Genomic DNA, 26,454 nt, shown 5'->3' with positions numbered 1-26,454 from the left:
GAATTACACCACTTCCTGTTGCCCGAATCCTTTCACGGTACTCTCTTATGAGGATCTTGTACCAAGAAGGCTTGATTAATCAAATGTAGGCTACTAATAAAAAATAAACACAAAACATGTTTAGATTACAACTGCATTTGTTGTGTTTGTTGATTTGACATCATTGTTATTAAAGTTCAATGCTTATTAGCACAAAGCATGCTTTCATTTTAAAAGATATATATACTGTATATATATATATATATATATATAAAATAGCACGCTTTGTATACAACAGAGGAATGAACGTCACGCAAGAGTTAGTTTATTTCAAATAGAAATACAGCACTGGGTTGAAGCAACGATTTAAAGTTAAAAACCTTTTATTATTGATTTGTTTCTTACACCAAATCTATCGATTTGCTTCAGAAAACATTCATTGATCGAGTGGAGTCATGTGGATTACTTTTATGCTGCCTAAATATGACTTTTGGACCGTCAAACAGCTAGCAGTCTAATGGCACCTGTTCACTTGCATTGTATGGAAAAAAAGAGCTGAAATATGCTTATAAAAATCTTCACTTCAGTTGTGCTGAAGAAGGAAAGTCATAAACATCTGGGATGGCTTAAAGGTAAATAAATCATGAGAGAATTTTCATTTTTGGAGGAACTATCCCTTTAAGAGAAAAACAAAAACAAACGAGACATTCAGTTGAATAGATCAATGAATGAATCACAGCTGTTTCTCTGTGGCTGATGTTTGTATTCCTGGTTTGATAAATTATTGATCATTAATTGATTTCAGAATGTGATCCATAAATGTGTCAGTGACATGACCTTTAGTAGCAGGATCTTTGCTGTAATCGTTTTATCTGTTTAAAGATATTAACACACCAACTATATGTCTGCATGTCCATTATTATGTACAACCAAGTTGTTTTTTTAATTGAAAATGAATTTTACAGTTTTATGGTTCATAATTTATATTATAATTGTATTTTATAATTATATCTGCATAATTTATAACTTGCGGTTTTGTTCCCCAAGCATTTGGAATATTAAAAAAAAAATGCATATTTGAACACGTCTGAAGAGCTCAATGAATACTCAGCATGATAAATTAATATCTTCAATTAACAAATGCCTTTTTATCCCAATACAAGGATAGTTAGAGACATAACTGTCAAAAGAACCATTATGTGAATGGATTTGCAAATTGTGTGCGTGTCTTGCCCTACAACTTCTGATCTTTTACACTGAGAGTTTAAGCTTGTTGATCCATCACTGTCTGCTGGAGGAAAAAAAACCTTTAATCCATGCTGCTAATTGGAGGGAAAGAGCTGCAATTAGCAACTGGATACCTAGACAACATCTTAAGTTCTGGACAATTACGCTTTTTGGTGGGACAGCCCAGTTTCACAATGGAAATGCTACTGTAGCTACATTTAACTGCACCACAAAACAGCCTGATCTCATGAACATCATGTGACCGTGGCAACATATTTGCAAAACTAAATTACGTGCTGTATTACATGTTTGGCTGCAGTTTCCCAGTGATATGTCCAGCAGGGGGCACCAAAAGCGAGTGAAATGGTGTCGTAATCAGACAAGGTTTTTAAGGTGAATATTAGATAGAGGTTTTAATGAGTAAAACACACCTCCATAACCTAAAACTTTAACCTAAACCTAAACAATAGTGTCCTAAAACTATACGCGAAATGAAAAGCACATTTTCTGAAGAAACCTCGTCATCTCATGTCGCTTCAATGACACTTTCATCTCACGTGTCAGCTTGCGTGTTTGACTGTTCTTGTACTGCGTACTTCAGAGCCCAAAGATCAACACATCAGGTGAGCTGCTGTGGAAGTTAATCACATTGGAATAATTGTGTAAATGTAGGTGTGTCTGTAATACAAGTGTTAAAATGTATCGTTTTTCAAATGATGCGTTATAGTAAAAGTGTTCTAATATCAAAACATAGCAGAGTGAGAAATAAGTGTTTATAAAGTCATAATCAGCCGTTGTACTCGTGATTTGTGTGAAAGTGAATAAAACGCACAGTTGTTGTAGCGCCTCTAGTGTTCAATTCACCAGGAAACTGTGACGGAACGTAGAACGCTGCACGTAAAAGTCAGTTTACAATTTAATTATAGTAACGTTCATTCTGTGAGACAAGGCTGCCACAAAAACATCTTTCTGGTACGCAACCAATTTGACCTCTGTAATGTGACATATTTCTGAGTAAAACTGAAAATTCAACAATGAAAAAATAAAACCTCTCGCTGAATGTTGTTTGATTTGGTGACATCAGACAAAAAAGAAAGTCATTAATTTCAGAGGCAGAGCAAGTTATTACATTTTGTGGCGAGATGTAACAAACAAACAAACAAACAAAACCATTAAACTTTAATACTTAATATGGAAAGATACAAACAAATCCAACCTAGTTTCATGACAACTCATAATTTGTAGGACATGGCAAAATCGTAAGATATCGTGCGACTTTTATTCCCATAGTGGCCAAACAATCAACAAACAGAATATTAAATCGATATAATACAAATCTGAGCAAGCCTCCTATTCAACATTTATTTTAAGAAAGGAAACGTGTAAGAGCAAATTTGGGTACTCATTCCATATTTATTTATGCAATACAAATGACTGATTTATGTCAGTAACCTGTAATACACTCCCTCGTTCCAAACCCCGATGTTTTCTTTCTTCTGTGGTACATAAAATGTATTTTCCTATTAAAATCATGGTTAGATTTAGGATTGGGTAAGGGACTAAACTTAAGACAAATCTAAATAACATTGTTCTTTGGTACATTTATTGATCTCTATGGGAGTCAAAGTCGTACGTTTTCGTACAAGCCACTTCTTAAAGTGATAGACTCAGGGGCGTAGATTCCAGGGGGGATGGGGGGGAGATAACACCCCATGATCAATGGAAACATGTAAATTCTTCACACTGTAACATCCCCCCAATGTTCAAGCCAATACATGCCCTTGGATAGACCAATATATCGACCATGCCGATTAATCGGCCGATATTTGTCCATTTTTGGGATTATTGGCGATGTTCACTTGGTTGATTAACAGAAGTGTTAACTTTCCCTTGTGTCAGCTCCTAAATCTACCAATAGATTTGTCAATGGATAGTCAACACTTTCAATTTTCAAGGTTCTTTCTTAGGTATATGTAAATGTTTAAAAATAAATTTCACTTTATCTGATTTGCTGTTGTTAAATTGTATTATACTTATCTGCATTTTTATCAGCCATCCTGCTCTGTAGATATCAGTATATCGGCCACTGAAAAACCCATATCGGTTGAGCACTAATTATTACGACTTGTCATGAGAACGGGTTAAACAAATCCAGTGAAAAGCCACAACCGGTAAAGAAATCCAAAGATCAGCAAGGCATCACGGAATCCTCCGTTACAGGGTCAAAACATTAGAGAGAACATTTTGTTGGTGTGCAGATAAACTTTATTAATTTGACGTTTTCTTGTGAGAGCACGTTAGATGGGAATTGAATACTCCAATTCAAAAACAAAACAGGAGTGACGTTTTCATAGTGCGTGGAAAACATCGGTAGTGTCACGTTATACATTTTTTTTGTGGCTGCTTTCGCCGGAAAAGCACCTGCATTTGGTTGAAATAGTTAGCAATCATTACCGACATATTTCACATAAAAGATGCAAGAAATGTGCGATGAAAATGTCACTGAAAACATGAAGAATAAAAGACAAACACACTTCTTACAGTCACACAACATTTTTTAATCCCCTTTCATGAGGCATGAATGGTCCAAACTTCAATATCCTAAATGTGGGGATTCATGATGATAGTGGTTTTTAATATAAAAACCGTATGCCAACACTCCAAATGTTTAGTAAGTCACTTATGACTTACATATTTATAACACTTACACAAGGATTTGTAATATACTTATATATGTATTTATTGTTGCTGTTGTTGTTAGTCTTTTTCCTTCCTTCTTATTTTTTTGTTTACATTTTTTTATCTAGACCAGCCAGATACAAAACCGATTTTGAGGACACAGTCACATCAGCACAATACTCGTTTGAAAACAGTCTTGCATCCTGTCGCGAGACGTCCTCATAGAAAACCTGGTCCATTCTTCCTGAAAAAGAAAATGTTATTTGTGTAGATCTATTTTGAAATTGTTTTTTATTTTGTTGTCATATTGACTGGTGCGATACGTATCCGTATACATCTCGTGTCTTCTGTGCAAAAGTCTTTGAAAGTATATGACATACACACTCACACACAGCTCACGAGTTTATTAACTGCAATCATCAGCGTTTTGTTTGACAGAGGAAAACAAACTCAGTCACTTCCTCATCCTGTTGCTCCCTTGGCATCACATTGTAAACAAAATAAACAAAAGGAGAAAGATTGCAACATATCCTACTCTATCCAGAGTAGTGTTGACCAGTGCTGACAGGACACAGATGTGTGTGTTTGTGTGACCACAGGTAGCAGCATCCTCCATTGGTTGGTTTGTTTGATAAGGCACTGCTGCGTTTCAGAAAAGGGCAGGTAACCGACTCTCTCTAGGACTGCTGGAGGACGCAGAAAAAGGTCAGACTGTGCTCTCAAATATGACACAACGTGCTCTGTTCCAAAATCAGTGAGCTGTCTTGTTGTCTACTGTCTGCGTAAGTCATGTTTCCATCCAAGTTACCAATTTATTTAATGCAAAAAATCGGAATATCGCAAAAGCAAATAGCGAAGGAAGCCAGTTTCATCCCATGTGTTCAGGAGAACACAATCGTCACTTCCAGGGAAATTGGCACAAAATGGCACACAGTTGTAGAAACTATGGTGCTTTTGTTCAGTGTAATGAATTACTTGTTGTTTAGAGCGTGCAGACAAAACGCTCTCACGAACCTCATGTTTGCTTGCGATCGGCAGCAGATGCCTAATATCTGGAAGCGAAAGCGTGTCAGATAGTTCTGGAAGGTAATAGTAAAGACTTGATGCACATTTTTACATTTTTATAGGCCTATTCGGTAAACATGTTTCCATCATAGTTTATGGGCATGTCTTCTTATGGAGTAAAAAAAAGTATCCACACCAAGTGATCGTATACATTTTGTTTGCACATTATTGAGATTTTATTCGCATCTTGGTGTTTCTATTCAGCATTTTTTTTATGTGATATCCCAAAATTCACATAAAAATATGTTGATGGACACCCAGTTATAGACAGCAACATTCTCCAATGATAAATTCTCGAGGTGCTGAAAAACAAACAAACATGTGAGACAGTAATTGTCTGGATATTTATAGTAAAAGTTGTATTTTATTTAATTTTTTTAACAGCAGCGCTTTTAAGAGGATGAATTTTAGCATGTTGACAGTGACTTTAATTACTGTAAAGCACACCATGCTACTAAAACACCCTACAAGAAGTTGTGACTCTATATTCATACCCAGTGGCAGATTTAGGCATGGGTGACCTCGCAAATGAACACAATTAATCATGGCCCCTGACGCGAACGTAAATTCTGTAATAAAAATATGGATTTTACTGCCATACAATCAATTCAAGCTGGAAGTATATCTGTTTATATATGGTTGAATTACCTTTTATTTGGGGGCCTTTCTCAGCAAGTTTAGATATATGCGATTAATTGTGATAAATTCGATTAAAAATTGACATGTAATGTAATTAATTCATTAAAAAAAATATTGATTGACAGCCCCACAATAACATCAAATGTAATAAATGATATTGAATATAATGTAATTTTATTTGATTATAAATGATACTATTAAATATTAGGGCTGTCGATTTAACGTGTTAATTTAGTGTGATTAATTCTATAAAAAATTACACGTTAAAAAAATTAGTGCAATTAATCATGGCCCCTGACATGAACGTAAATTGCGTAATAAAAGTATGGATTTTACTGCCATATGAGCAATTCAGGTTGGAAGTATATCTGTTTTAACAAGTCACACCACTAGGTGGCAGCACGCCTCAACATACTTCACAAACAGCATAGCCACAGATTGAGAACAGCTCACTGAGAAGCACAACAGAATACAAGAATCTTGAGACGTGATTTCCGAGATGAAATTCCACTACTTTTGACTTAACACAGTGTTCTAAAAATGCTATGTTTATGACACTAAGTACCAGTGAGACGCTCCAAATGCGTCCATCTGAGTCACGCACATGTACATAGAGTTACAATTAAAAAGTAGCGCAGACAGGACTGTGAGACCTAGACACATTGACGAACTCAATGCAAAACAGATGGCTGTCAACTGTAGTTCAATGATATGAGAATAAAACAAACAATATATTGAGTTCTTAAACCAGTTTTTGTATTGTGTAATCAATGCTTTATTGATCTGCCACAATAATGCAATTGTTTTCAGACTGAATTTCAATCCGTATGATATATTTATTATAGACCCTAAATATTAGATTTATTTTAGATTTCAATTATTAAGCATTATTTGCTTGACTTATCTTTATTTGGGGGCCTTTCTCAGTAAATCTTGATGTATGCGATTAATTGCGATTAATTCCATTAATTAATCGGCATGTCATATAATTAATTTGATTAAAAATTGTAATCAAATGATAGCCCTATTAAATATCTATTATTATATATGGTTGAATTATCTTTATTTGCAGGCCTTTCTCAGCAAGTTTAGATAGATATGCGATTAATTGTGATTAATTTGATTAATAAATTGCCATGTAATGTAATTAATTCATTAAAACATTTACAAAATGTAATTGATTGACAGCCCTACTTGTTGTTTGTCACCAAGTCTACCACCCTGTCCCATTCATAACACAAATATAGAGTAAAATAACCCAGTTTTAATTAGATGACTGAACTATTTTATTGGTACTTGTGAGTACTGTATGAAATATAAGCATATCAATACACCACAATTTATTTATATTTTACTATGCTTGGTGTAGTGCACTCAGGGATGACATCTGGGATCACGGCAATGCCTTGAAATGCTGTCTAGATAGGCAGCTCACTTGATTTTGGAACAGAGCTTCTGTGTTATGATTCACACTTGTTACATCGGATGTTGGAATCAATATGTGACTGCACATGGTCTACATATAGACATGTCAAAATGAGTGTGTACAAGTTGGCTTACGCGTCTGCACATGCGTGTGTGTTTATATTGTGTAGTCATCTGTCCATCACACCGTACTCTCTAACATCCACTCTGTGCTGCTGAATGTCACCCTGCGACTGCAAGGGGGCGACGTGTCCGTGTTCAGCTGCGTGGTGGATTTGTGTAGCCGGGTTCGAGCCCGTCGCGGATAACTGTGACTCTGGAACAGAGCATAGTCTCCATCGAACGAAAACCGGTGCCGAGTCCGGGCAAGCTCACTGGGCAGCAGGCCCATGTTCAACAGCGCTCCCTTCCGGTCCTTGAGCCGCAGCTGTTCCGTCGGGCCGGTGCTGGGCCCGATCAAGCACAGGGACATTGTGGAGCCCGTGAGGCTGCTGTCCGTCTGCGTGTCATCGGAGGGCGGCCCGCTCAAACTGGCCCGTCTAGAGGGCGGCGCTTTCTCGGCGCAAAGGGGCGGGAGTTCCGCCTTCAACTCTTCCTGCGTTTCCTCCATCTTTAGAAGCACCAGCGCTTTGCAGTCCCTCCCTGTGGGTGACTCGCTGCGACAGGGGCGTTCCTCGCTCGGTTGCGACTGCTGCTGCTGTTTCGAGCTGGAACGCCCGAGTCTGTTTCCGTTCGTCTGCGAGTGCATTTGCACGCCATCGTGAGCTTTCACCTTCACGGCATCGGCCCCGCTGTACGCCTTGTATCGGATCATAAGGATGATGATGAAGACGAGGACAGACGCGACGATGATTCCGCCGATGATGATGATCATGGTTCCGCCGAGAAACTGGCTGTGGATGAAGCGGCACTGACTGGCCTCCACCGGCGTGTGGAACTGAACGCACCCCACCACACGTGTCGCTGTAAGAGATGTGATGCCGTCGTCGTACACCGCTAACACGCACAGCTCGTACTCGCGACCGGAGGCCAGATCGTTTATCTTGAATGTCTTGCTTGCAGAAGGAATCATTCTAGACAGGGTAAGAGAAAATAAAATTTGTCATTTTGGATCCCAAATTGTAATATTCAATCTGAACACAAATATTCTCTCTTACATCATTGCTGAGGAAACTACTTGAAAAGCTCTAAGTGGTCAAACTTCAAGCTTCTCTATAAGAAAATGTAAAATAGTTAAAGGTGCAGTATGTAACAATATTCATGTAAAATTCTTTTTGCCAATGTGTGAGCGGCTTGTAGCCAACTTAAAAAATGAGCCCTTCCCGGTTGCCTATTAAAGCCTGTAGACTGATTTTCATGCGAAGGGAGCGGGTCGGCTTTGCCGGGAAAATCCAAAGGATGTGATGTTTATGCACGCTCCCGAGAGCCTTGCCACAGTTATAGCTTCTCTTCCACTATTCAACAGCGACAACAAACTGCAACACTAGGTAACGTTATCTTAGAGATGGAATCCAGCAAACGTCTGGCTCCCAGCACAACACTGAATCCTACACAAACTCAGAGTAAGCCAAAAAAAAAAAAAAAAAAAAAACTTTTATCTACTGAATCCCCTCTGGTTAAGCGGGAATGTGGTTGTGGTCGAGCGAAAACTAGAGTGAACAACGGCAGGGCATTTGATTCCTGGAGGGACATTCGTTCGGTTTTGGCGATCAAAACCGACCCTGAATTGGCGTTCTTCTTATTGGACAGGTAAGCTTACATAATGCAAAGCATATGATATATAGTGCCAGATCAATAAGGATTGATCTGTGTCATTTTAGCTAACTTGTTCTTGCCTGCTAACGCTGATGAATTGCAAGCTACCTTGCTTCGTAACTTTCAAATAATTTCACCGATTTTCTCTTTATACTAAAAGTCAGGTATACAGGGTAAATTTAAGCAAATATGCTGGTTTCTTGATTGTAGTACAGCATATGACATACAAAACATACAATAGTGCAACATAACAGTGCAGTGCAACAGTAAACTCTCTGGTATAGATCGGTAGTATGTAGCTGTATGTGTGTATCAGTATGCTATGTTAGCTGATAAGTAGTTTTAGTTTAGTCTCAAAGTTTGTAGTAAAACAATCATAACTGTGTAATTTTAATTATGCTACCTCATCTGTCAGCATGATGCCGGTGAATCACGTTGTCTCTTTGTACGATACATCAGTGTTTTGGCCGATGCTCGCTCGCTCGAGTCCCTATGGAGTGTGTGCACGAGCACGAGCAACAGGTAGCTGGCTGCAGTTCAATTAACGGCCACAGGTGTCACTAATAACAAGGGTTTCTGAATCTTACATACTGCACCTTTAAACTACAGTCAAGCTACCCTCAATTTGCATTAAATACCATTAAAAGAATGTTCTGGGTTCAGTACAAGTTAAGCTCAATCGACAGCATTTGTGGCATGACAAATAAGAGTTACGTGATGACCACAAAAATGAATTTCGAGTCGTCCCTCCTCTTCTTAAAAAAAGCAAAAATCTGTGTTCCAGTGAGGCACTTGCAATGGAAGTTAATGGGGCAAATTTATGGAGGGTTTAAAAGCAAAACTGTGAAGCTTATAATTTTATAAGAGCACTTACATTGGGGGGCCTGGGTATCTCAGTGAGTATTGACACTGACTACCACCACTGGAGTCGCGAGTTCGAATCCAGGGCGTGCTGAGTGACTCCAGCCAGGTCTCCTAAGCAACTAAATTGGCCCAGTTGCTAGGGAGGGTAGAGTCACATGGGGTAACCTCCTCGTGGTGGCTATAATGTGGTTCTTGCTCTCGGTGGGGCATGTGGTGAGTTCTGCGTGGATGCCGTGGAGAATAGCGTGGGCCTCCAAACCTGCGACGTTTCCGTGGTAACGCGCTCAACGGCCATGTGATAAGGTGCGCAGTTTGAGACTCTCGGATGTGGAGGCAACTGAGATTCGTCCTCCGCCACCCGGATTGAGGCGAGTCACTACGCCACCACGAGGATTTAGAGCGCGTTGGGAATTGGGCATTCCAAATTAGTGGAGAAAATCAACAACAACAAAAAAAGCACTTACATTAATTCTTCTGTTAACACTTTTGTATTATTTGAGCTGTTAAGTTGTTTAAATTGTCAGTTTTATAGTTTTTTTTAAAGGTTTAAGGTTTGTTGACATTACAGCGTCATGGTAATGAAGTTTTAAATTTGGCTATAACCTTACACAGATGCAGTTAGTGAGTAATTTTATCAGACTAAAATCATTTTAATACATATTGTTTATATCTTGTGTCTATACTTTTGAAACAGTGAGTATATTAATGTCTACGGATTGGCCCCATTGACTTCCATTGTAAGTGTCTCACTGGAACACACATTTGTGCTTTTTTAAAGAAAAGGAGGGACGAGTCTAAAATTGTTGTGGTAATCAACATCATGCCACAAATTCCGTCAATTGAGCTTAACTTGTATTGAACCCGGATCATTCCTTTAATAAAAATAGTGAACGCCATAATTTTGAGTGTTTCTTCAACTTCAGGCACTTGCATGTCCCAGGGTTTGATTTTCATTTACACAAACAGATTTCAACTTTTTTATTTTAGTTATATGAACATCTCATTAAAAATGAACTGTAAACTTTTCACCAGGCCTTTATCATTTATTTTTTGGTACTTCTCAAACGTCTTTTATGCACAGATTTGACTGTTTTAGCATTTAGACCCAGACCTCCAATATTAAACTATGAAAATCCATTATAAAAGTACAAATTATTACATGCTTATAACTATGATCATCTAAACAGAGTGAACTAAACACAAACCATTACAATATTTATTGAGAGAAAATAAATTACAGCTGTCCCACAGTTATGGCATCATTTCCACCACACCAAACAATTTTTCCCCTAACAACATTTTTTCAAAAGTTAGTGTACTTGTTAACCAAGTGAACAAAAGTGTCAGTGAAGAGCATGAAAAATGAGACAAAACCAAGAAAAATCAAGGGAAATATCACTTTTTATTGGCCGTCATTTCCAATCAAACTGTCATTTTGCCAAATTATGCAAAAAAATGTGAAAATATAATTTAAATGTGTGTATTAAGGATCCATAAAATGTTAGCTATGAAATTAACCTTAGAAATACAAAGGAGTCTGAGCCATTTTATTTGAAAAACGCTAAAAATGTCATTTCCATCAGTGTCATTTCCACTAAAAACAATACAGAATTTGAGATGTGCTGGAAATGACACAGTGGTGAGAATTTTCATCACAAAAATGACTCTCCTGTGGTGCATGTACACACACTGTTGGACTTTGTTGGTAAATTAAATAAACTAGTGAGAGTGTGAAAAATGTTTGAATGAGACTTTACTTTCTAGAAGTCCACAGTGCTGAAAGTGCACTTTGAAAACAGCTGAGCTACTGTCGAGTTACTGAACATTTTTAGTTATTAGTATGTTAGTTCAGTTAGTAGCGACTACAGTCACTACTTTTAGTTAATTACTCCCCAAAACTGTCTAACATTTCGATTAAACAGAACTGTGGTGTATTTCTGTATGCGGGAAGTCTATGCACTTTTATATTTGTATCTATTCCAAAATGTTATATTTTCAGAGCAATATTGAAACTGTCACTTTAGATTGCGAAAATTAACAAAACTGCATGTGCTCCTCGCCTTCTGCAATTTCAAGCGGTTCTGTTGTTGCTACCTTTGGGAGTTATGCAACATCATTTACTCTCGGTTCTTTGGCATGTACTCGGAGTCGGGCGAGAGTTTCGAAATAAGCTCTAAATGAAACGTCTTGTTGGATTTACACCTCAGACAAGAGCGCGACCCAGCGGGACATGGCTGCCTCTGAGCTGGTTTCTGATTGGTGGCTGTGAAGTGGGACATTTCAGCAGCTGATGATGCATGAGGTTGTCCCAGAGGTCACGGGTCACTGTGACAAACTGCTCTGCCATCACGAGCGATGTGCTTCAGTCACAGGTCAGATGTTAAAAGGTGGGGAAGCTAAAGTGGAGTCATTGATAGAGACCTCACTGAGCCACAGAGTGAGACGAGAGGAGAATTATGGGTGGGAGAAGGGAACAGTGTGCTGAGATGAAATTTGAAGCTGACGATCGGCAGAGACATTTCAGAAGTAAACAGTACCTGGCTTTCTTTAAGAAGCCTCAAAATGCCAGTATACGTATTTTTACTACAAAAACAAAACCAGAGCAAACTGCAGCATTTGTGCAATATTTTAAGTTTTAAAATAATGTAATCTGTACCTTTAAATCAAACGTAGTGAAAATATTCTTGTTTACAGAATGCACAGATTTTGTTTGCGGTAGCACCAAGTTGGACGTGGTAATGATTTTTACAGGAAATAAAATGTGTCTAGCTCTTTTGACATTTAATGACATGCAGGATATGAATTACAGACATCAACAATTCAATTTTCACTAGTTAAAATACTAATTCTAGATATTAGGAATGGAATTACTACTAGTAAAAGTGTTAATCGGTGCTTACAATTGTACTGGTAAAAACGTAAATCTGTAATATAAAAAATGATCTCATTACATGCAGAAATACATATTTTGATATCAAAAATGGAATTTCAACTAGTAAAAAACACATTTCAATTCTACTAGTGAAAGTGCAAATTTTTAATAAAACAAAATGACATTACTCGAAGAAATGCATATTTTTTATATCACAAATGTAATATCAACTAGTGAAAGTGCTATTTTTTATATAACAAATGGCATCATTACTAGCAGAAATACACATTCTTGATATAATTTTTTTTACTAGTAAAAAAACCTGAATTACTGCCAGTGAAAGTGCTGATTTTTGATATCAGTAATTAAATTTGCACTGAAAAAAAATTAAAATAATCTTAGTATAAAAAATGATCTCATTACTTGCAGAAATACATATTCTTGATATTAAAAAACAGAATTCAGTAAAAAAAATTTCAGTAGTTTTAATGCTATTGTTGATATCAGGAATAGACACTGCATTTGTGACAATGTAATTATTGATATCAAAATTCATAATTTTTACTAGTAAGAAGTGCATTGCTGATAATTGATAGTAAGAAATTGACTCTTTGCTAAGCCCCGATTTAAAAAGCATTTCTGACCAATCCTGTCTTAGCAACTGTTGCCCCGCCATCATTAAGGGGCGGTCGCACTAGGTTTTGAGCTTACTACATTTTTTCGGACAACGCAACGAACCAGGATATGATGTCACAAGGGAGAGCTAAATAATGAATCACAAATAATAAATAATATTAGATTAAATATCTACTCACTTTCCTGCAACAATAAATCTCGCAGCTTTAAAATATATGTCCTTTGAATTGAGCCAAGAGGTCAGCGTGTGACGTTTCAGTCTCTTATTGGTCGCGTTTCCTCTTGTACGAATTCACGGTTCAGAGTTCACCGAGCTTGAACTTTGCTACGCAGCGTTGTACGAAATTGTTTCGCATTAGCTTACATTTCCGCTCTGCTGCATTCGGATGCGTTTGAATGAGAGTGAATGGAGCGCGAAGTGTAGTGTGACCGCCCCTTTACTCTGACACGCGTTTGCCTTTTAACAATGAGAGCCTACGGGAGTGATGAGTAGTTTTAAATAGGATTTTATCGAAATGATCCAAACAAATTAAAAAACACTGTTGCTGGGTCACTTGTAATAGTGACATGAGCTACCTAGAGAGGATAAACAGTGTTTTTTCTTTCTTTTTTAAAAAAAAATCTTTAAATACATATTGAATAGAGCGTTCTTTGGATTAAAGTGTGTCATTCCTCATTCCCAAATGAGCATGTATAACATCAGCCAGGACACCTACATTTGCTCCAAGGTAAATCAAAGCTAACTACCTAACATTAATTCATATACGTATTGATTCAGGTCTTAGTACAGGTGATAGTAAATAAACAGCATCAAAATGAGTGTGTTATAAGATGTTGTAAACAGGTCTAAGAGGTTTGTAATCGCTATCAAGTAACGCTTTACTCTTTATATGTGACTGTGATGATCGTTTGCCTCAATTCTGATTCACAGTCTGCACAGTTTCCAATCAAATTATTGTGTAATTTAACCATTTCTTTTACAAAAAACGGCAGATAAATATACTTTACAATGCCACTCTACATTCCAGCCCACATAATAATATTATCCATTCCATTTATGAGAATATTTAGCCAAATACCGCGCCATTCACAGCAATATCCCATTCATTCCTATGGGGAGTTCTGCAGAACTTGTCAGAGCCAGCGACCGTAACCAAGGGAGCTTAGCAAAGGGTCAAATAATTAAGGATATCTGTTAATGCTTACACAATGCCCAACGAGTGCTTCTTAAATATCTGTTAATGCATTCTGAATAAAACTGGACAGTTCACTGTGAAATTCTAGTGAAAATGCAATTACGATTTCAATTTCTTATTTATTTATTAATTTATTTATTTTTTAGTGCAAATGTAATGATTGATATAAAAAAAAAAATGAGCACTTTCGCCAGTAGTAATTCCATTCCTGATGTCAGATATCAGCAATTTTACCTCGAGAAAATCGTATTGTTGATAGTTATAATCAGTTTCCTGTACATGATTACATTTCGAAAGGGCTTGCGATACATATACAGTATATGCAATGTTCTGACAATATGTATTATTAAAAAAAATCTGTTGTATTAAGCACAGACCTCAGCAGGGACAGGGGCAAAATGATAAAAAAGGGCACTGATTTTTTTTTGTTTTACCATTTTTTATTTATTCCCCAAATTTTTTTTTTTTAAAGAGTAGCACTTATATACTTATTCTTTGCATTTTGAGTATTTAAGCATTTTTCTTGTATTATAAACATAATTTTTCCCATTATTTCCTTTTCGACAAATAATAGCCTATTCTGTTATATTCCTAACAAAAAGCACCATATTTTAAACTTTTTTTTATTTTTTATTTTTGTATTTTTTTTTAGACATAGTCTGTGATAATCCCATGTTTTTGACATGTGTCATAGTAAAACCATGGTATTTTTTGAAGTACCTTGGAGTACTATCATGAAATATGAATACGATCATTCAGTACCATGGCATTACCCTGATAACGACACAGTGTCTTTTGTTGTAATATTTCTCTTGTCTCATCACTCTTTTCACTTCTCTCATCTCTGCACTCACACTTCGTTTTATTTCTGCTGCTTCCATTCTGACTTCCTCATGGTTTTGAATGGGTAGCCCACATGTCCAAAAATGGTAATAAAATGGGAAGTGATAAGTTTACTAGTTTAAACAAAAAACAAACTGGCTTTGGCTGAATCAGACAGCTCTTTCAGTTAATGGCAGTATTCTATAAAAGATGTATTACATTTCTATCAATGAAAATAATGTGACCACTCCCATTATTATTATTATTATTTGTTTTTTGTTTTTTCCCTTTTTCACCCAATTTGGAATGCCCAATTCCCAGTGCGCTTTTAAGTCCTCGTGGTCGCGTAGAGACTCGCCTCAATCCGGGTGGCGGAGGACGAATCCCAGTTGCCTCCGCGTCTGAGACCATCAACCCGCGCATTTTATCACGTGGCTTGTTGAGCGCGTTGCCATGGAGACATAGCACGTGTGGAGGCTTCACGCTATCCACCGCGGCATCCGCACTCAACTCACCACGCGCCCCACCGAGAACGAACCACATTACAGCGACCACGAGGAGGTTACCCCATGTGACTCTACCCTCCTTAGCAACCAGGCCAATTTGGTTGCTTAGGAGACCTGTCTGGAGTCACTCAGCATGCCCTGGGATTCAAACTAGCGAACTGGCGAACTCCAGGGGTGGTAGTCAGCATCTTTTACCACTGAGCTACCCAGGTGTGCCATGTGATGTCGGAAATGCGGTAGCAATCGAGAAGTAACCTGTTGATGAACTTAAAACACAATACATAGAGTGGACATTTTATCTGACCTGTATTGGTTTGCATTCATAGTCCAGCGTTGGTGTGTCTGCATTGTTCTGTGAGTACACAGCCAAAATAAATAAACAAAAGCAATGCAAGCAATGTCATTTCTGGATTCTTTTTTTGGGATTTTCTCCCCTTTTCTCCCCAATTTGGAATGCCCAATTCCCACTACTTAGTAGGTCCTCGTGGTGGCGCGGTTACTCAACTCAATCCGGGTGGTGGAGGACAAGTCTCAGTTGCCTCCGCTTCTGAGACTGTCAATCCATGACTCTTATCATGTGACTCATTGTGCATGACACCGCGGAGACTCACAGCATGTGGAGGCTCATGCTACTCTCCGCTATCCACGCACAACTTACCACACGCCCCATTGAGAGTGAGAACCACTAATCATAACCACGAGGAGGTTACCCCATGTGACTCTACCCTCCCTAGCAACCGGGCCAATTTGGTTGCTTAGGAGACCTGGCTGGAGTCACTCAGCACGCCCTGGATTCAAACTCGCGACTCCAGAGGTGGTAGTCAGCGTCAATACTCGCTGAGCTAACCAGGCCCCATGAGATTTTTCTGTGCACGTCACAGGTATTAAGTATTGTTTAGAAACATTCACACAGCCTTTTCTTGACAAACCCAACACATTTTCACAATGTACTAGCTGGGTCAAATGTCCAATATGAAATGAGACTTAAGATGACTTTTTTGCTGTTTGGTAAAATTTTTACAACCATTTTAATTACACGTTCTACTCATGTCATGCGTCCTGTTCACTGTTGAGAGTATTGAACGATTGTCGACATTGTTTACATGACTGCTTTCACTGTTTGGTCATCGAATAATGGTCTTAAAAAACAAAACAAAATAAAAATCAATTTAAAGTCCATTACTCCCCTCCGTGCTTGCGGAATAATTCACCATAATTCACGTCATTAATCAACAGATGGAAAAAAGTGGCTTTCAAACACCTAAATATACCTGAAACTGAGTGTATGCTATGTTTACAGACAAAAGAACTCAAACATTTCTTATCAAATAATCCGAGCTATGCTATGCACATTTATTTTATAGATCTATACTCTTACTGCATGTCAACAATTGACTCATTTACGTCTATTTTAATTCATTCTAAGACAAAGTTGATACTTCAAAGAAAAAACACATTTAAGTCTCCTCAACCTCTGAGCAATAACACAGTCCTCTGGGAATTATCAATTTGTGACCCAGATTGCAACTACGCACAGATAATGTACTGTATTTGGTTTGATCTCTCCAAAATGTGAAGATATCTTCAGATCAACTGGTTTCTGTCCTTTCTTTTATGTCAATGTGAATGAGTGGCATTTTAGATTCAATCTGTGGCAAGACGGTTCAAGAGACGCCCTGGAAATCAATCTCTCAGTTCAAACAGTCACTCACTCGTCTATTTGCTTGTATATTTGTCTGGCAAGCATCAGAAGTCTGCTGTAGAAGCGTGTTGATTTCTTGAATCAGAATGAACTGATGCATTGCTGACCCATGTTTGCTATAGCAGACAATCGCAGGCTTGACTTTGTCTGAACCGATTTCAGTCTAATGTCTTTCTAACGCAGATGCTGATGAAATTGCATCAGTCCCCAGGCCTCGTTCTCATCAGCCACTGACGAGCAATTAGGGGCTCAAGTAGTGCATATTTTAAAGTAGCAACGCAGGGTGCTGTTTTCCTCAATGTTAAATCATTTATAACAGCTTCTTTCTGTCAGTGACCATTTTAATTCCTAAATTAAAAGAAAAGGAAGGTTGAACTTCCATGAAATGACCGGGGCATATTTCACTCCTAAATTAGAAAAAACTAATAAGAAATCATGTGTTGCTTAGCAGAAATTGGAGTCTATTTTAGGACAATTAAGATCTTTTTTTTGCATTGTAACATTATTTTCACGACAAATAAAGAAAGGTCTTCCCAAATTCTCATCGCTGTAATGCGAAAAAATATGACACTGTGTGTGAAGTATAATTTTAACAAGGTGTTTGACATCCTGAAATTAATTTATGCTGATTAAAAAAACAAACATTGCATCTGTCCAGGGTGATGTATTATTCTAGTAATGAGAAGCAATAATTTTAAGAATGAATTGGATAAATCAGCTTCATTTTCCTCATAAAGAACATCATTTCTGAAATATGGCCAGGATTTAAACAAATGGTTAAATATGCTTAACTTTGTTTGTTTTGAAGTATTATGTTTTTAAAGTTTATAATATACATTTTAATTAAAGGAATATTTCAGAATCAAATCAAGTTAAGCTCAATCGACAGTGTTTATGGCATAATGTTGATTACAACAAAAAAATTATTTCTACTCGTTCCTGCTTTTCATAAAAAAGCAAAGATCAAGGTTACAGTGAGGCATTTACTGGAAGTGAATGGGGCCAATTTTTGAAGTGTTTAAAGGCAGAAATTTGAAGCTTAGAAATGTATGCATTAATTCTTCTGTTAAAACTTGTATGTTAACTTCAGTTGAAGAAGCCTTTATTTTTGTCACATATTATTCATTTGCACATATACAGTGAAACTCTTTTTTTTCTCCACATATCCCAGCTAAGCTGGGGTCAGCCATGATACAGCACTCCTGGAGCAGATAGGGTCAAGGGCCCAACAGTGGCATCTTGGCAGTGCTGGGTCTTGAATCCCTGACCTTCTGGTCAGTAACCCAGAGCCTTAACCACTGAGCCACAATTGTAAGTGACTCAGTGTATGCAGATTTTATTTATTTTTTTAAGTGTGGACTAATCTAACGTACTACCATTTTCTATTACAGAGGCTTTTAATATCGACTGCGTCTAACCTTTAAACCTCACAGTGACATATCCGCCCCATTGTGGGTTTAAGTTACTTTGGGGTCTTTGGGGTTATCAATAATTCAGCTGATCTTTAAGCAACCTGTTATTATGCAAATTCTCTCTGCTTTTTTTTTGTTTTGTTTTTTTCTCTGTCCCTTTTCAGTCTATTTGAGATCTTTGTGGTTGACTCCATTTATTGAAACGATGTGTGTGTATACATTGTGGCCACTTCCAATGAATAGGGTCTAAAATAAGACCTGAAACTTTTCTTTTTCTTTTTCAACAAATAGTCATTGAAAGAAAGTGTTTAACGTTTTGCAACCCTGTTACCAAAATTCTGGACATTTATAAATGGATTGTAAATCCATGATTTCTGTGAATTTGCAATATCTAGCATTAAATATTAAATAAACAAAATGTATACAATTCTATGTAAACATAATAAACTTTGCCAAAATGGGTACCAAGTCTGTAAGTAGCACTGATGCAGATTTAGCCTAAATTACATTTATATTTATTAATTTGTCAGAAATTAAACAATCAATCAATAGTGGCTGCCTTGTTTGGGACCAAATGCTGGTTTAGTCGTCACTGATAAAGTTATCTTTCCCATACATTAAAGAGAAATGCTTTTTCCATCATTCTTCTTAGAATAAATTTGGTAACAGGGCTTAATGGCTCAGCTTGACAAATACAAACATTTGATGCATTTTAAATGACCTACTTTTCTATTAATTTTATGCTGGACAATCGTTTACCTAACATAATCTATTTTAATAAACACAAGAGTGTTTACATGCACACCAATACACTGATAACTACCAACAATCAGCTAATTAAAAAAAATCAGATAACGCAAGATAACCACATTTAAATGCCATTTTAAATAATCAGATTAGTCTCCGCTTTTGACGTCAAAACTCAGACATTTGTGCACATTTGTTGAACCAGTAAGAATGCCAGTAAAGGTGTTTACATGCAACACAAAACCGTGGTAGTGGGCAAAAATCTACATGTGTTGATTGGTTAATGCTTAAACCATTTACAACCATACCCTGATTAAGGAAAACAGTTTAAGGTGTTTACATGCCCTTATACGTTGTCGGCTTGTTAAGCATAGTCGGTGTAAGAACGTGCACGTAAACATGCTCAGTGTCTATATTTATTTAACATCTCAAACACTTCTGATGAGATTTGTACCTGTAATAGTTATAAAGTAATTGGACATCAAAATGTACCCTATCCATGAGAAATGCCTATGAAATTCTGAGATTTCCAAATGGTCTCTCTTGAACCGGCCACTCAAACCCCCGCTCACAAACACACAAACCGTTTAATTGTAAATGTGCTCAATTCACCTGAAAAGCTTTCATGGCTTCCTCTGAAAAATACTGTTTGTCCTTGAAAGCAGTCATCAATAGTTGCTTGTTTCCGCCTCATTCACAGTCCGTGTGTTTTCCCCATTTTTATTGAAAAAGGAAACCCATTTTAATTCAAAGCTATGTCACTGTCTAATGATGGCCTAATGCAGGCTCTGTTCTATGTTTTTTCAGTTACTTAGTGAGATGAAGTTGTTGTGTTTAAAAGCAGGGCAGCTCTCAGCAGATGCACATTCTCTGAGATTGTTCTGGTGTAATGCACCTGTAGCCTGCAGTGAAGCTCTGCGAGCGGCAATAAATGTCACAAGTGTTTTACTGCTTGCTAGCTGCACTGCCATTGCAGATGTTAAATTCCATTATGCGTGGTCTCAGGCGCCGAGTGTCGGGAGGGATGGCATTAGAATACTGTACTGAATCACACAGACATCCTTTCTTAGTGACATTGTAAATCTGAATCTTCCACTGATCATACACGTTTGAACATCACAAAATTAATAATTACATCCATCTATCCATCTATCTATCTATCTATCTATCTATCTATCATCTCTGTTTACTGTACAATACTATCTGTCTGTCTGTCTGTCTATCTAATGACTTAGATAGAAAGATTAGACAGCATACTAATTGCCATTCAGGTGGAGTAACCTGGGGTTAAGTGCTTTGTTTAAAAGCACAATTGGGGATCTAAGTATCTGTCCATCTCATTATTCACTTCAGCCTGAAACTGAACATGCAACCATTTCTTATGGCCCCTGCAGACTTAGAAATTAAGATTTCTCAAACGCAATCTACTGTAACACCCTTAATTCACGCAATAAACCTCAGATATGCTTAAATTCCTCACCTGTACACCAGGGTGTCATCTACAGTGCTGTTATACTGTATCTGATACATTCGGATTCCAGGAATGTGGCGTTCTGAAGGCCAATGGATCACGGCAGAGTTGGCGCTCAGTTCCTCTACGACCACTCTCTTGTTTTGGGGCTTTGTGTCATTGTTACCAGATTTGGTTGAGGTGGTAATGTCAGAGAGTCCCGGGTCCGCCTCCCTCATGTGACCAGTGTTGTTCACAAACAAGGGCAATGGAATCATGTTGACCTCCACTGCGGCTGTGACAATTCCAGCCGCATTAGAGGCGACGCAGTTGAAGGCACCGCTATCCTTCAAAGTGGTTATGAGAATGTCAAGAGTGCCGTTGTCGTAGAGGATTGTACGAGAATTATTGTGCACCAACTTGCCGTCTGGAAAGCGCCAGTGTATGGTGGGCTCCGGGTCGCCCATTGCCTTGCACTTTAGGGCCACCCCCTGACCTTCCATGACGTAGGGTTTGGTGACCTGGTGCTTGGTGATGAGAGGTGGCTCGCAGATGAACTCCTCCTCCTGGATTGACCAGAAATACTTGTCCATCAGATGTTCCGGAGAAGCACAAGTCTCGAGATCGTCTTCCCTCGTCAACCGACGCAACCAGAGTAACTCACAGTTACAGTGAAGAGGGTTGCCACCAAAACTCACTGTCAGCTTGGACGAGCTGGACATCTTTGGGTCGGACAATACTTGGGCGTGTTGGAAAAGAGTGTCAGGAGGCAACTTCTGCAAGCGGTTTGACGTCATATCCAACCGTACCAGCTTTGTGAGGAGTGTGAAGGTCCCTACACCAATGTGGTCAATTAGATTGTGGTCCAACGTCAGCGTGTTTATGTTGGTCATCTTGGCTATAGCCTCCCATGGTAATGTCCTCAAGTTATTGTAGGACAAATCCAAGTCCTCAATAGTGGACACAAACTCGTCAAAGGAGGACAGTTCGATCTGGTGAATTTGATTATTGCCCAGTATAAGGTGTCTCAGGTTGATCAAACCCTTCAGCTGGTCGCTATTAATGACAGTTAGACGGTTTCCCTCCATGTGTAGCGCTCTCAAAGCCCTGAGTCCCAAAAACGCATGTGGAGCAATCTGGCTGATGGTATTGCGTGATAGCGTGAGGTGCACCAGACTTGTCATGTTTAAGAAGTCTTTCCTACGGACAGCAGTGATGAAGTTGTCGGTCAGGCGAAGCTCTACGGTCTTGCGGTCGATGGTTGGGGGCACGAATAGCAGTCCAGTCTTGGCGCATAGGAGGGTGAGCGTCGGTGAGATGGTCTGACAGATGCATCGACCGGGACAGTGTTGAGCCTCCACCAGAACGCCAAACACCAACACACAAAACACCAGCCTCTCCATGATGCATCAGCTTCCTGGTCCGACAAAAACACACAGAATGGACACATTAGATTTCATGTTTCATATAGATCTGCAATTGCATTGAATACCACAATTTATCAGTGCACATTATTTCAGAAAATGTAAGAAACACATTTTTTGATCTTACATTTAAAATGTAATAATTTTTTATTTAAATATAGCAGCAAAGGGTAATTATTGGGGTTCAAGTACCTGTGAAGAGAACATGAACAAAATAACAAAATTTGAAGAAATAGGTAGGAATTTTTTTGGTTTCACGTTTCAACTTCTTTGATCACAGTTGCACAATTAGGAGTTTCTGAAGTTATAGCACCTCCTAGCATCAGCAATTTATGAAAGTTGGCTTGTACCCTCAGAATGTCCTATTGTCCACGTGTTCCAAATTTCGTAAAGTTCGGATATTGTGCTCACAAGATACAAGCCAATTAGTCATTTTTGGCAATACCCAAAATCGTTTTGGCAAAAATCTCCTAAATAATTAAATGAATCAAATTTTTTAATAAATTTTTGTAAGGAGCATTTCTATATGATACATACCAAATGTCATGTGAATCAGACAAACAGCCTAGGACAAGTTAGAAAAAGTAGGCTTTTCAATTAAATCAAAAAGGCGAAAAAAGAAACATTTTCTCCTTCATTTTAAAAGTTGATAAGTGCATTTATTTTGTAATGTTAACTGTACAGAATTAAATGGTTGGTTGCATTTTATTATTTGCATTTAGTATAGTTTTTCCCTGCTGTCTGCGACCCTATAAGAAAAGGCCTGCAACCCATTTTTGGGTTGCGAACCACCAGTTAAGAACCATTAATATAAAGACCAATTTACTGTATACACTGATCAGCCACAACATTAAAACCACTGACAGGTGAAGTGAATAACATCGAATATCTCATTGCAATGGCACCTGTCAAGGGGTGGGTGGCAGCAAGTGAACAGTCAGTTCTTGAATTTCATGTGTTGGAAGCAGGAAAAATGGGCAAGCGTAAGGATCTAAGCGACTTTGACAAGGGCCAAATTGTGATGGCTAGATGACTGGGTCAGAGCATCTCCAAAACGGCAAGTCTTGTGGGGTGTTCCTGTATGCAGTGGTTAGTACCTACCAAAAGTGGTCCAAGGAAGAACAACCGGTGAACCGGCGACAGCGTCATGGGCGCCAAGGGTGCATGTGCATCATTTACCTGGGGAAGAGATGGCAGCAGGATGCACCATGGGAAGAAGGCAGACTTCAGTGGCAGAGGCAGTGTGATGATCTGGGCAAAGTTCTGCTGGGAAACCTTGGGTCCTGGCATATATGAGGATGTTACTTTGACACGTACCACCTACCTAAAGATTGTTGCAGACCACGTACACCCCTTCATGGCACCAGTATTCCCTGATTGCAGTGGCCTCTTTCAGCAGGATAATGCGCCCTGCCACACTGCAAATATTGTTGAGGAATGGTTTAAGGAACATGACAAAGAGTTCAAGGTGTTGACTTGACCTCCAAATTTCCCAGATCTCAATCCGATTGAGCATCTATGGGATGTGCTTGACCAACAAGTCCGATCCATGGAGGCCCCATCTCGCAACTAACAGGACTTAAATGATCTGCTGCTAACGTCTTGTTGCCAGATACCACAGGACACCTACAGAGTTCTTGTGGAGTCCATGCCTGAACGGGCTGTTTTGGGACCTACACGATATTAGGCAGGTGGTTTTAATGTTGTGGCTGAACGGTGTACTATCCAATCAATTCCCAATGGATAAAATCAAGTCCCGCGGTACATTTAATCCATTGATTATCCTGTTTCAGCTATACCTTTGCTTGAAACATGCAGTGTGTTACTGAAACCAAGCTATTTCTTTGATAATGTTCTCCTACAACTTATTGTAGCTGTTCATAACCTTTCATGTAGAGGTTCAAGGAAAAATAAACAGTATAAGCAACTTCCTGAATGAGACCAAAAACATTGACCTTGTTGAGTTTTATTTTTTATTATATTCTCAACAACAACGTTTCCCCCACAATACACAGAGTCTTTCACATGGACAAAATGGTCTCTCCGATTGCTCTAAATCAACATTCGTTGGGTTTCAGAGTAATAGCTCTGTGAGCTCTGGACCGATTCTGAGCTGAAGGCACACGGTGGAAAATTAGACAGTTGTAGGAGCGACTTAATTGTACAATAAATTGTGGCAATAAACCTGATGGGACATGTAGGGAATAAAATGCCCTTTGATTCAAATCCATCAGTTTTGGATCCGGTTTGATGGCTCTCGCGTTACGGCTGATGTTCACTGGCTTTGATCCCCATTTAGCTGTATTGATTTCTCTGCACAGACGGTTCGGCTCGGCTCGGAAAGGGTTTTGAGCAAGAAAACATCAAATGCTTGTTGTGTAATAACCTTAAACTCCCTGATGGGACTCAAAACCTCTACAACTGCCATGCCAGGCATTTCTCTACGGTGCTACATCCATCTCCCACTCCATAATCTCTCAATCTTTGCTGTGTTTATCGAGACACCCACTTAGGGTGTAAAGATGCTGGATTTGATGGCTCATTTCCCAAGCTGTCCATCCTGCGAAACGTCTAACGGATGTCATGACGTTTGAGACTCTTTTTTGTTTTGTTTATTTATCTGGCATTCTGACCTGTCATTCACCACTATTTCAGGCATGTGTGAAAACTCTTGAAGAGTAGCATCCCGTTGTGCATGAGTGAAAATGACACATAAAAATGTGAGAATTTATGATGTATGCAATATCATAATGAGATTGTGTATGAAACAATGACTTACTTGTGTAGAGAAATGCTTTAAGTATAAAGATTTATAGATGCTAAGTCAAACATCACTATTACTTTTGCTCATACTTAGGGTTTGTAATTTGAACACATCTTTAACCCTAAGCATTAAGCTCAGGCATGTATCTGCACTGTTTGTGCAACACACATGAATGATACCTCAAATAATGTTGGTTACTGAGGAGAGGTGTGATATTTACTTTTCTAAGTCATCAGAGTTACGATAATTGTCTGGTGGAGGATAAATTGACAAAAAATCCCATAGACTCACATAGAAGGACCCAATAGATTTCAAAACGACTGACTAAAATACTGTATGTCAAGACTATTGTAGAATTAATAGAATTTAATCAATTATATCTGACATGAAATGGCAATGTAATACAAGAATACCAAATATGATCCATTACAGTTATTATGCTCTCTGTTTTGACATAAATTACTCACCAAATGTGTTACTTTTAAAGGTTGTTGACAAAAGAAATATTTTTTCACAAACTGATTATGTGTTGCCAAAGATTTGATTTACTGCAAAAGAGAAAATTGATAGCATCTAACAGTTAGTCTGTTACTCAGCTACAAATTACATTTATCAATCTCTTGGCAAGCCATGGAAATGTCATAATGAATCACTTTACTGTATAAGTGTTTTTTCTTCTTCTTGCCAGTTCATTATTTAATAAAAAAGTTTTGACCTGCAGAAACACTTTCAATACCGGCTCTGGTTCATGTCCATGATATATATATATTTGTTTTTTTTGTTGTTTATCAACATCATAATTTTAAGTATGTCGACTCACTAACATACCCTCTCTCCCATCGGACATATTTGAAATGACTCAACAACAATTACTTTCCCTCGTGGCATGACTGGTAGCCCGTTGCGTCAGTTGCATGGGACGAGGAACTAATCACGTTGGTATAAACAGTCATGAGCGTGATAAGAAGGTTGCATTTTTATCCCTAACATTGCATTTTGTCTCTACTAATGGTTAGGGTTAGATTTGGATTTTGGTTGGGGGGGGTAGATTAAATAAAATAAGCATTTCTCTTCACTGTTTTACACCTTGTACAACTGTAAACAATTATTTTTACAACTGGCTTCTGTCGACCTCTCCTGGACATAAATGGATGTCACACCTGTTTATATGCTCTGAAACACTTACCGCTTTAACCTCTGGAGGCAGTGTTTTCAAATTCGGTCAATGTATACCGATTTCAGCTAAAGAAAAATCGGCACACACTTGCCGAATTTTATGTGAGATCAGGC

The 26,454-nt window shown here is 38.2% G+C and overlaps 1 protein-coding gene across 1 annotated transcript in view; it reads right to left on the bottom strand.

Moving 5' to 3' along the window:
• Positions 1 to 6,666: 6,666 nt before the first annotated feature.
• The window catches only part of LOC127429925 (leucine-rich repeat and fibronectin type III domain-containing protein 1-like), a 165,591-nt gene continuing 145,803 nt past the window's right edge, over positions 6,667 to 26,454 (bottom strand). Inside the window, exons 4-5 of the mRNA XM_051679289.1 lie at positions 21,007 to 22,393; positions 6,667 to 8,087 (exon numbers count right to left, since the gene is read on the bottom strand). Of these exons, the coding sequence (XP_051535249.1) occupies positions 7,196 to 8,087; positions 21,007 to 22,379 (2,265 nt within the window). The 5' untranslated portion in view covers positions 22,380 to 22,393 and the 3' untranslated portion in view covers positions 6,667 to 7,195. The remainder of the gene's footprint in view (positions 8,088 to 21,006; positions 22,394 to 26,454) is intronic.

Source organism: Myxocyprinus asiaticus, chromosome 39 (assembly GCF_019703515.2).
Source record: "Myxocyprinus asiaticus isolate MX2 ecotype Aquarium Trade chromosome 39, UBuf_Myxa_2, whole genome shotgun sequence".
In the NCBI taxonomy this organism is placed as follows: domain Eukaryota; kingdom Metazoa; phylum Chordata; class Actinopteri; order Cypriniformes; family Catostomidae; genus Myxocyprinus; species Myxocyprinus asiaticus.
The sequence above is the reverse complement of the archived record's forward strand: the minus strand, read 5'-3'. Positions and strand labels throughout refer to the sequence as shown.